The following is a 12,840-nucleotide window of genomic DNA, read 5'->3' on the forward strand; positions in this document are numbered from 1 at the left end:
GATTCTGGTAAACTCATCCTGCTGTTAGATACACAGGAATGTTATCCAGGATACACAAGATTAAAAGTTTACCAGAAGCCCCCAGATGGGTCCTTTTCCCATTTGCTTTGTGAAATTGATGGCGAATACTTCTTCGTCGGGAGTCGTTACAAATCGTCCTTTATCACTAAATTTGAGGGAACTTCAGGAGAAGTAGACAATGACCATGGACCTGCAGTATTAAAAAAAGGTGATAATCTTCGAAAGGATAGAGATTTAGTTGCATGCGTGAAGTGTAATTTTTTGCCACAACGTGTCGTACAAATAACGCAACACTCATCAAATGCGTTATTTGACGCGATGGCTCCTTTAACATGCCATACAGTTCCAGTAGCACATCATACAAGTCAAAAACCAGAGATAGAATTTCGATTGTCATTTTCGGTAGCAGAGAAGCGCTTAATTCAAAAATGGACATTAGAACAAATGCGTTGTTATTTCTGGGGTAAGATGTTGAAAAATTTTGCCAATGAGTTGCGAAAGGGTTATGAAGGACAAACAATAAGCTCTTATTTGATCAAAACAACGATGTTTTGGCTTATCGAAGATAAGTGCGTCGATTATTGGGTAAATTCTCCAATTTTAGATTGTGTTCGCGAAATGTGGAATAAACTGTGCGATTTTTTAAGGAAACGAAATCTCCCGTCTTACTTTATACCGGAAAGTAATCTTATTAGTGGTATGTCAGAAGAGGATATCGAATATTATTTGTCTGTCGATATTATTTCTATCTTCCTCAAAATATATTTTCGCATCGAAGAAAATGAAGTTGATGCACTTTCACTTGCCAAGAAGTCCATAGAAAAACGCATTAGTACTACTGAACAATGCAAGGGATATATTTTTGACTTGCAACGTTTTATATTAAACTTGTATTCTCGGAACGATGGTGAAATAGTCAACTGTTTAGTCTTTAAAGATATTGTAAAGGAGATCCACGAATTCCTTCCAGGATCGATAATCAAAGTCACCCTATTCATCGTACTTTTACGTTGTTTGGCTTTGTACAAAATGTCAGAAGCTTGGGAAACTGATGACCTTGAAAAGAGGTTCGAGTTATTTACTGATGCATATTCTCTGTTCAATCAGAGTTTACAAATACCATCCGAACTCATTACGGACCATGGCCTAACAGGCTTTGTATACATAGCATTTTTACTAGCGCAAGCCTCAAAGACGGAAGAAGCACTACACTTCCTACAAAAAGTTTTTTCCATTCGCAAACAGCTTGCTAGCCTCTGGAAAATATGTTGCAATCCTGTCATCTTACCTTCTGGAAGAAATGACGCAGTCCCGAAGTATATAGCAAATGATCCAATAGGCAAGTTGATGGATACGAAAAATGCTACATATTATGATCCAATGGTGTTTGCTGTTTACTTGCTAAGTCACTATATCGGAGAATGCGCAGTTTCCTTATTTCCAACTGAAGTGAACGACCAGAGTAAAAAGTCGTCCTGTGAAATCTTACAAATTCTTACAATAGAGACAGGCAATATTGGTGATTATTGGAGAATTCATTGTCTTATCAAAGAGAATACCTACGAACTCTCTAACTGGATAAACAAAATGATTGAAAATTTGCAATTAGAAACAAAGCCAGCAGATAGAAACAGGGTGGATACAATATGTCGAATATTCCCTAGCCAATTAATAAAAGATTGCAAAGGAGACTTGTTAAAGAAATACCCTGCTTGGTATTATGTTTTGGAAGATCAAATTTATCGACAAAAGCAAAAAGACATGCAAGCTCTATGCGATATGATTGATTCGCATTGTCACGAGGAGGAAGGATGGATAGCGCGTTTATGCTGTTGTTTTCGTTAAATTTATGGTTCACAGTCTTTATCTATAGATGATATTCTAAGATGACCTCTATCTGCTACACGTGAAAGCTAGCTTGTTCGTTAGAGATCAGACTCTAAGCAGACACGCAAAATAACTACACTAAATAATGTATTTAAATAATCGTGACTAAAACGTCAATACAACGTCAATACAACGTCAATACAACGTCAATACAACGTCAATACAACGTCAATACAACGTCAATACAACGTTAATGCAACGTTGATGCTACATCCATTTAACGTCGCTACGTCAATACAACGTCAATGGAAAGTTTATACATCGGTGGTACAGTGTGATTAGTAGTTACCTTTTCATTTCGACATTTTTTGTAAAATAACATCGGAAACTAAAATGAGTAATGACAGTGGAACAGAAATTTATTTCTTTACCTTTCCATAAAAGAAAGCTCTTGTATTTTTAGGATTTTTTTTTTCAAGCGATGACAATGATCATGCATGAGAGTCATAATACGTCTGCCATTTTTTAAGGAATGACACGAGAACCATTGAAATTTCCATTTATTGCACCTTTCTTGCGGTTATGTCTTTGATTTAGTCACAAAGAGGGGAATTTTAGCGCTCTCTACTATCCATGTGGGCACAACTGATTTAGTTCCCAAGTTTAGTCAAACATGCGTTCTATTTACAGTAAAAACGTGAGCTGGCATAATAAAATCTGCTACGCTGTTAAAAAGCACATCATGCATAAACTACAGTGAAAGCAATTTAATTGCGATGGAGCTATGGTTTTATATCAGTCTTTCTTATATATGTTTTGCTTATCTTACTTAATTAATTTGTAGTGTAAATTATTTTTTAAAGATTTATTTCATTTACGGCAGGACAAGTGTATTATTAGAAATAACTTGGTAAATAAATCTATAAATTTAATTGGTAATTAGTAATTATATAGTTTATGAAAACAATAAGACAATTGGGCGTTTGTTTCTTGCGTCCAATTAGATATGCTCACTTTTTGTTAGTTGTCTGACTATAGCTAGCTAGGGAAGTCAATTCATAAGATGTGAAACCTGTTCCAACCAAAGGTATTTTGGACAGGTTGGTTGCTGATTTTATATTCGAAATGACATTATGAGTGGAATTATCTCCCTATTCATCTTTAGTTATTTGATAGGCAGATGTATATATTTTCCAAACCAAAACGATATTAGTCCACTTTAAAAAAAAATGAGGGTGCTGATAACCACCAAACTCTCACAGATAGCTAGCTAGCATAATACGTTTTCGGCCAATATATATATTAATAAGCTTTCTTCGAAAAGGTGTATCAGAAATGAGCATACATATAGGAACCCAATTTTTTTTTCATTATTTGATAATTAGATAATAATACGCGTTCAACAACATGATAATACGCGTTCAACAACATGATAATACGCGTTCTACAACATGATAATACGCGTTCTACAACATGATAATACGCGTTCTGCAACATGATAATACGCGTTCTACAACATGATAATACGCGTTCTACAACATGATAATACGCGTTCTACAACATGATAATACGCGTTCTACAACATGATAATACGCGTTCTACAACATGATAATACGCGTTCTACAACATGATAATACGCGTTCTACAACATGATAATACGCGTTCTACAACATGATAATAAGCGTTCAAGGTTCCTCGTCTGTTATTACGGAGCGCCGGTTAATGGAAAAGAATGTTGATCTTTCTTTTTATAGAAACGACAATCTGTATTATTAAAACCATATCCATATGCTAACAATACTAATTTTCCTGTTAATTTATTTTTGTTGAATTATTTTTCTGCCTTACTTCGCGATTACAAATGAAAACTTCGTTACGTGTGTAGTTATCGTGAGTTAAAATCCCGGAAATCTGTAAAGCTCTGAAAATAACGACATGGCAATTAATTTAGCAGAAAGCAAAATAAAGCCAAGGTCCGTTTTTTTTGGATCGAAGTCGACACAGGACAAAAGTCCTGTGTATTTGCTCCCGCGAATATCTCCAGAAGTAATATTTCACGGAAAAAGCGCGAATTTGGAACATAAGTATTCGTACATAAGTATTGTCAAACATGCAGCTAGAAATAACACTGTCGTCATCATTTGACGAGCATCGAATCTGGAGTCCAAAAAGTTTAGAATTTAAGACGGCATGAAATAGCAGGAATAAACAGTCTTGTAAAATACCGGTTGTGAAATATAAATCGTTTTTGATTTCGATTATAATACCTTTCCCACCTTATGCAATATAGGTAATAGATAAGACTAGTCGTTAGCCCGTGGAAAATCCACGGGTTCGCCCGTCCTTTTTATAACGCATTGCGTGCGTCTCGCTACTTGCGCAGCTAAGCTACCATTTTGCGTGACAGACAGACAGACGTATGCGGGCATTATAATATAGATGGACACAAAAACAAAAATAGCAACAAATTGCCACCATAAACTTCTGACTTTGCGGTGTCATCTCACACAATGGCGTAAAATCGCAGTGTTTCGGAAACAAAAATAAATTCATTTAACAGACTTATTTCTATTTTTTTAATAAATTCACTGAAGTATAAAATAATAATATACACAAAATTATAAATGTATATTTCTACTAATTTTGGTGTAAACAGAAGCATCCGCTCGTTTTTTAAGCTTAATATTTTGCGGGAATTGTCAGAAGGGATAGCAAAATTTCTTCCGTTTTAACTGTTATTTAATAAAAATTGACAGTTGAAAGTTGTTGGTAAAACTTGTTTTTCCTACTGTTGTACTTTCAGCACAGTTCGGGAAAAAGTTTATATCGTTCGAGGTCTTTTTGCATTTGATTTGCGTGGTCTAGTTGGTTTGAGTATTATACAAGCAGTTTGAATTAAGAGAAAGCCTAGTTAAATACAACACCTAGCCCTTAAATTCACTGTTTTGTTTTTTCTGCACACGGAACATCCAGTATATAAATGACAATATTTTTTCGTAAGTTAAAAACATAAGGGCGGCTGTTAACACGGTTTGATACAGTTTCGATTCCATGCCCTTATATAAGCCTGAGATGCCAGCTTGTCTAAAGAAAAACAACAACAAAATGAAAAATATCCCTCCGTGTAAATGAAAACACTGGTCGCACCAAACCTCTTGATTTCAGATTTAATATAATTTTGCTCTTGTCTAAAACGTTCATTGTATTCTTGATCCAGTTTTTCTGTTGGTTTCTTCATAACAGCTTGATGCTTTATCTTAATGATATTTCTAGCTTCTCGAGCAACTTTCTATTTTTAAGTCACAATGTGAAAGACTGAGAAATCGAAGTACACAAAACTGCAAAATGTATCATCGAGGTTTATGCAAGAGCCTCACCCTGGTTTAGACTTTTGGGTATTAAAAATTTCCAAAGTTTTGTTTCAGATAAATTTGGATATATAAGGTTTTCACGCTTTCCTGCAAGAGATTTTTGAATACTCATATTTTAAAGGTTTAGCTGCGGAGAATTTTGGATATTCAAGGATTTATTTAGAGAATATTCAAGGTTTTTCTCCTGAAATTTTGATATTCCAAATTTTTGGACTTTTTCCCCAGAATTTTTGACATAAAAAGTTTTTTAGATTATACCTTATCCTAATTTAAGAACTTAAGGGTCCTGCAGACACCAGACTGAACAAAAAGTCACACAATACAAACTATACGCTGCATTTACTGCAAACTAAGCAAAACATTTCAATTGTTCATAACCACAATACATATTCTACAAGTTTCCAAGCCCATTTTGCAAATTACTTGTTAGTAAACATAAGAAAAGCTTTCATACCTAAGAACATCTTGTACAACTTCATAGATGGACACATTGCTTCCAATTTTTTTATTAGCCTAAACCAACAACAGAGATATGCAGATAAACTGTGTTGTGTCATGTGACTAAGGCAAAAAACAACAGAGATATGCAGATAAACTGTGTTGTGTCATGTGACTAAAGCAAAAAAACAAGAGAGATATGCAGATAAACTGTGTTGTGTCATGTGACTGAAGCAAAAAAACAAGAGGAGACAGTTGTACAAGGTACCTATCAGTTTAAAACGATAAAAACAAAAACCATTTTGTGGAAAAAAAACATTGCTTAGATTCTTCAAACCAGACGGACCCGCATAAAGTCAACAGTTAAACAGCTAGAAAGGTAGTTGAATGTAACCTGTTTTAGAAACCTACAGAATGTATACTCACACGTTGACGACATTGAATCAACTGTAACGGATATGTGATAACTGTTGCAACCGCTTTAGCAAAACCGCCCAACAAGAAGGATTCAAATGACGATAGATTCTATATTAACAAAACATATGTTAGTCACTAGGATCGTAACTTATTAATAGTCATTAAAATTAAAAAAAGAAAAGAAAACGACATTAGAATGTTCCATTCCTTTGTCCTTTAGATTTTTTATTCCTAAAAAATCTATATATAATTTGATTAATTGCCCACCATTGTCTTTTTTTCGCACTCCAGACGTATGCACATGCCAAAAGCTTTTTACACAAACCGGCCGTGCATTATTTGGTGGCATATTGCAAAGGATTGGGTCGATAGCGCAGGGGTTGTAGCCAAAATGCCTGGTAAGCGAGAAGTTGCGGGTTCGAGTTCCACGTGATTTAACATCTTTGCAGCACTTCCACACTGGTTTACTTATATTTACTGATATCGTTTCACATATAAACACCGTTTTCCCAACCCAAACCAAAAAAAAGTTAACTCACTGTTTTCTGACCTTTAGCTAGCTTTGTTTTAAAGAAAAATCTCTTTAAGCTTTCATACACCATGAAGTGGATTGCAGGATTACCGGATAATATAAACGAGGTCTGAACTCCATTCCAGAGCGCTGGCATTCCTTCTTCCTTAGAAATAGTGCATAAACCATCTAAAAGATGAGTTGAAAACAAATATTTATTACCTTAGCATTAGCATTTTTTTGAAAACGTTACCTGATTGTCTGAAGAAAAAATGAAAAGTAGCTAACTTTATTCGTTGATTCCCTAAAACTTTCATATACAGATTTCGTTACTTACGAAATAAACCATCCAGTTTTTTTGGTTGTGTACCATCACTAGTACTTGTTTTTTGTGTACATTGCAACTTCAGTCGCGTATTAACCACCCACAGTGGAGTTGTGACAAGAGCATTAATACAACCTGAAAGAATATGGTTAACCCAACATGAGACAGACGAAAAGGTTGAGGTGTATCTTTGAAGACCACCACAATGCATTACAGAAACACGATGACACGGTCAAACATAATTGACAAGTGTGAAAGTTTGGCCTATACAAGTTTCTCCAACACGATACCTGCCCATTTTAAGTAAAGCCTGATTCCAACGAAGGCGATGATCTTGTTGCCTACAAGACACTAAAGATCATCGATTTTTCTTAAAATGTTTTGTTATTCACTGTCTGCTTGCCTATCGTCAGAAACAAGCTAGAATACTTTATTGCTTTTTATTCCTAATAAACCGATAAGTCTTTGTTGCAGCAACAAGAAAGTGTGATAACCTCATCATCCTCATTGAGAATCAGGCTAAGCTCCAATGAATTCGTTTTTTCACAGTATTGAAATTTTAAATTTAACCTTTCGGATATAACGAAAACATAGAAGAAATACTTGCCAGACAAATAACCAAAAATCAGATCACGTGATATGCTTGGTTTTATGCCATTCAAGTTTGCAATTGTTTTCATGCCATTAAAGGCATAAAAATAAACAAAGTTCGAGCAGTACAGACTTGTCAATACTGGTGTTAAACCTCGATACAATGTCCCTCTAAAAAGAATAGCAAATAAATGCAATTGATTTCCTTTAAAGTACATTTTTTATAGAGACTATACAATGGTCAATGGTCATTTTTTTCGGAATGAATAAAATGTAAACACAAGAACAAAATTGGAACAATTTTCAGGATATGTAAAAACACTTCAGGCCAAAACTCCTGTTCTTATAAACAAACATCATTTCTTTCTTTACTTTTACACAAGGCTATGAACAAGAAAAATAAAACTATCTTAATTCTTAGTCCTCCCTCCCCTCACTCTTTTTCTTGACTTAAATTGCTTTGCTTACACTCCTTCTTCTTCAGATAATTGTTTCATTACTCGAAATGGTCCAACTGCTTTTAAATCGTCATCAGCTAAAATATAATTACATATTCTTATGTTTTTTTTTCAAACACAAATTCTAATCTGTTGTGATGATGGCCAATCACAAAATATGCAATGCATCAAATAACAGGCAATAATCAATAATAATAAGAAGAATCAACTAACCAGCTACATTTTTCCAGCAAAGACCTGCAATTACAGGTTTTTTTTTACAATTACAGTTATCTTATGCTTTGAATCACATACTCATAAACATCTTGTCAACCATGACATGTTTTTTTTTACACTCGAAAAAAACTATAGCAAGGTCCATTTTATACATTATAAACTAAAAATTTTTAGTGTGCAAAAATAAGGTGTGATAAAAACTTACTTTGAAGCCTTGTCCTTACAGTATCCAGTGGATAAAACGTAGACATGCCAACTACACTTCCTGTTGCACCAGCAAATGCATGAGTAAGGTTGTTATATGAGAACAGGTCAGTGAAACTCATGTCGAAAATATGTTTTTATTTGTAAAATAAACTAGTAACTAAAAAAGAAACTATTTATATGTCATATTTAATTGAACGAGTATCCATTACTGTCAAAAATTAATTCAATCTTCAGAGTCCTGAGACTGCTATATTAAATTAAACAGGTATACAATCAAGAATGTAAACTATAAAATGTTTAAAAATTAAGTAAGCATGATTAATCTATTTAAATGTATGAATATTTGGAAAGATCCTAACATTTTTCCCCCACTTTTTCGATTATTTTATTCAGGAGGGATGTATCTATTGGATTTTTTTCTTAATTCCAAGTCGTTTTGTTTAAACCCGTCAGAATTATCAGAGAAAAAAAAAATAAAAAAATGACAAACCATTCTGGATTATTCAGCTTGATTTTAAATTAACTTTCCTATGCAAAGTTATCTGGTTATGTAAAAGAAAGTCAAAATATAAGCACTACTTCACGAAAAAATGAACACAGAGAAAATTAGCTTCACAAATTTTCAACGATTAACTTGCCGCATGACTAAGCTAAAATAACCATAGTAACGATCACTTTGGGCACACTCTGATAATGAACTTTATTCAAATATTCTTTTTCTTTCTATATGCGCATGTTTAGATTTATAAGTGAATATGACTGAAAACAAAAATAATAAAGAGACTTTAATTGGTGAAATGAAAGATGTTGGGTGGGTTTGGCGCCAGCTGATATTGTTGTAGAAATTCGTGAGGACGCATATGCAGAAAACTAGGAAGAATTTTGTGAAGCCATAAGCATTCCTAATTTGATGTAACTATGTATATATTATGTACAAAATAAATACAAAAAATAAATAAACTTATTTTTCATTGGTGTGAAAACCTTGAAGCTTGTATTGAACCCCCATAAAAATTTTAAAAAGCATCAATTTTGGCAATAGTCAATCGTCCTCTCCCCCTAATTCCTTTTCCATCTTTATGTTTTGCCCCTTAGATGTTTGACAAGTTTTCTCAGGTTGGTCCCCATTCGTTTTGTAACATTCTTTGGTATAATAAGACATAGTCAGTATGATACAGAATATGTGTTACAAAGAGATCACACTTTGATCCCAAAGTTATTAACGAGTAAAATTTTTTATTAAAAAAAAAAATTTCCACATAATTTAGGAATAAAAATTTCACCATTAAAAAAATCTGCTTTTTTATACCCATAAGCAAAATCATTTCTTTCCCTTACAGTAAACTTAATATCAATTATCAAACCCGAAAAAAGTGACTATCTGGCAAAGATTGCTGTCACAAAAAAATATTTTTACAACAATAGTATTCTGTAGCCATTGGCAAGTATCGACTGATTTGCATTGATAAGTATGTATCAACATTAAAAATCCAACTTTAAAGTGGTTTGTTAAAAATTAGGATTTTTAATGTCTTCAGACAGACATTTATGTTACAAAGTTGACTGTCACATAAAGGTATTTTTTATTTTTACTTTAAAAATTAGTCTTTGTATTAATAAAGCCTTAAAACAGTAGCCTTCACTTTAACAGGATGTCGGTTTCATCTATATAATAACATATACAGAGACTGTGTGTGTGTGGCTGTCTGTAATAGGCAAAGTAGATTATATTTTCTACAACTTTCTTTAAAAGGGTCTATAATACTACAAAATAATTCTGTATTTTATAAACATTTAGTTTAAGATTTTAATTGGCCAGAACAAATGATGTGTTAAAATAAAATAATTTCATTAGTTGAGATTTAAATTTATTGTGACAAATGGTTTGTGATAAATTATTGTGCATGCAAAGTCACAGCAAATTAACGTTGTTATTATTGTTGTCCATTTCGTTAGCATACTAAACATTTTAAATGCTTTAAGTGGATTCCTCAACGGGATTTTGATTAAAACAATTTTTTCAGCGTTCTTAATGAAATTATCAAGAAACTTTATTGTGTTAAGAAGCACACTAATTTTAGTGGATTCTTCCACAGGTTTTAATAACTAGTTTATATAATAATACAGAGAGTGTGTCTGTGTGTGTGTCTGTCTGTAACAGGCAAAGTGAATGTGTTCATTTCATCTTTGATGTAGCCGAAAGACTTATATATGCCTCAAATGTTAAATTTCTTAATCTTCTGGTCCTGATGGCTTCCCATCAATCCTACTGAAAAAGTGCAAAAACGTCATAGCAACCCCACTCAAGCTGATTTGGACGAAATCATTTAAAGAAGGAACCATTCCAGACACACTAACTTCTCACATCATAAAGGTCTTTGAAAATGTTGTCTGAAATCAAATTGTGTTATTCATGGAAGAAAATAACCTTTTCAACAGCTCCCAACATGGTTTTCGTGGTGGACGGTCATGTCTGAGCCAGCTTCCTGACCATTTCGACAACGTTCTACAAATACTCTGCAACAACTCAAACGCTGATGTTGTATACCTAGATTTCGCAAAAGCGTTTGACAAGGTCGATATAGACATAACCCTTAAAAAGTTAGAAAACTTAAGTATCAAAGGCAAACTACTCAAATGGCTGAAGTCCTTACTAAAAAACAGAACCCAGTACGTCTCAATAAACGGTCACAACTCATGCACCACAAAAGTCATCTCTGGCGTACCACAAGGAAGTGTGCTTGGACCGCTCATTATGGGGGGATTGATCTTTCTGTAAAGGACGCATCACTCTCAAGCTTTGCAGATGATACAAGACTTACAATGAAGGTTAGCCCTGAAAGTGAAATTGAAAAAATGCAAGCAGACCTAAACTCAGTTTACGAATGGAGTAAACAAAACAACATGATGTTCAACAATGCAAAGTTTGAACTCCTGCAGTACAGAAAAGACCTAGATCTAAAGTCAAAGTCAAAGTACAAAACAACAGCATCCACACAAATCCAACCAAAAACACAAACCAAAGATCTTGGAATACTATTGACAGATGATGCTACCTTCAAATCGCATATAAATAAAATCGCAGAAAATACGAAACAACTTACAAGCTGGATTCTTCGAGTCTTTCGATCGCAATCACCAGAAGTTCTCGTACTACTATGGAAATCCCTTGTCGTCCCTAGACTTAAGTACTCCTCTCAACTTTGGTTTCCCGCTAGTACAAGGACAAATCAAGGTACTAGAAGCTCTACAATGGAGCTACCTGAAAAAGATCAACTGTGTACACAGAATGACTTACAACAACGCACTTAAACAGCTCAAATTGTACTCGTTAAAACGATGACGTGAACGCTATCAAGCCATATACAGTTGGAAAAAGGCATTGTCCCAAACCTTCACCCACCCATGCAAACCCATGCAACACAAGGATAAGGGCGTCTCTTTCAACTACCATCGGTGCTGAACAATTCCACAAGCTTTGCTAAACTACACAACAGCTTCTGTTATCAAACTCCAAAAACCTTCAACGCCCTGCCAAGTCTCTAAGAAGCATCACCTCACGTCCAGTTTTAAAGTTTAAAACAGCCCTCGACAAGTTTCTCAAAACTCTCCCAGATGAACCTCCGATCCCCTGGACAAAAGAAGCCTCAGAAAACAGTATAGTCACTGTAGTTTGATCTAATTCTCATCCTCCTCTCTTTAGAGATGGAATAGAAGAAGAGGAAGAAGTAACTGACGTCGTTCGTACACAACAGGCGTGAAGCTACAACTTCAAAAGTTAACATAAGTAACATAAGTAAGTAAGTAACTAGGGGACCACCTGGGACCAATTTGGGTAAGTTTCAATGACATCATCAAAAAACCTTTAAACCCCAATATCTTTGCAACCGTTTGTCACAGGTACATAATTCTATACATCTTCTTGATTAGCGTTTCAAGATCTACACGATATATACAACAGGTATACAAATTTCTAAAATATTAGGATTTTGAAGATCTTTGAAACCCTTCTTCTTAAGCGTTCATCAAATTCATATGATCCTATCCATTATTTCCATTAGCAGTTCAACCTTTACACATTACAGGCAACGGACAAATTTGGACAATTTTTTTTAGATATGCACTGCTGATGTCAGCAAAACATCTAAAACAATCTATTTTTCCTTCTGCCTAAGTGAATCTTTCCATGGCCTTATCAACTAGTATATTATATAATTCTTTATTTTGCTTCCATTTTGAAAATTCCTGGCATTCTTAACAGAGTGGATACCCCGATTTCTGCTCATGGAAACATTGTTTGAGGTTTTAAACTATACCAAGCGTATGGATAGATGCCTTTTGATTTATTTAAATTTATTTAAAGTCCTAAGAATGCCTTTGTATGACAAAATGGACTGATAATTCCTTTGCTTTATCTAGCGCCCTATCTTTTTTCTGCCACACAGATGCCAGAGCCAA

General features: G+C 34.2%; 1 protein-coding gene across 1 annotated transcript; it reads right to left on the minus strand.

Annotated features, from left to right (window-relative positions):
* Positions 1 to 4,400: 4,400 nt before the first annotated feature.
* On the minus strand, positions 4,401 to 8,541 carry LOC130649636 (peroxisomal membrane protein PMP34-like). Its single transcript, XM_057455965.1, has 8 exons — positions 8,381 to 8,541; positions 7,970 to 8,036; positions 7,518 to 7,672; positions 6,923 to 7,045; positions 6,614 to 6,774; positions 6,084 to 6,182; positions 5,674 to 5,732; positions 4,401 to 4,932 (listed from the first exon to the last, which is right to left on the minus strand). Exons 1-8 carry the CDS (start codon positions 8,499 to 8,501, stop codon positions 4,773 to 4,775), a joined length of 945 nt encoding a protein of 314 aa, XP_057311948.1. The 5' UTR covers positions 8,502 to 8,541; the 3' UTR covers positions 4,401 to 4,772.
* Between the last annotated feature and the right edge of the window lie 4,299 nt (positions 8,542 to 12,840).

Source organism: Hydractinia symbiolongicarpus, chromosome 7, assembly GCF_029227915.1.
Source record: "Hydractinia symbiolongicarpus strain clone_291-10 chromosome 7, HSymV2.1, whole genome shotgun sequence".
Lineage (NCBI taxonomy): Eukaryota > Metazoa > Cnidaria > Hydrozoa > Anthoathecata > Hydractiniidae > Hydractinia > Hydractinia symbiolongicarpus.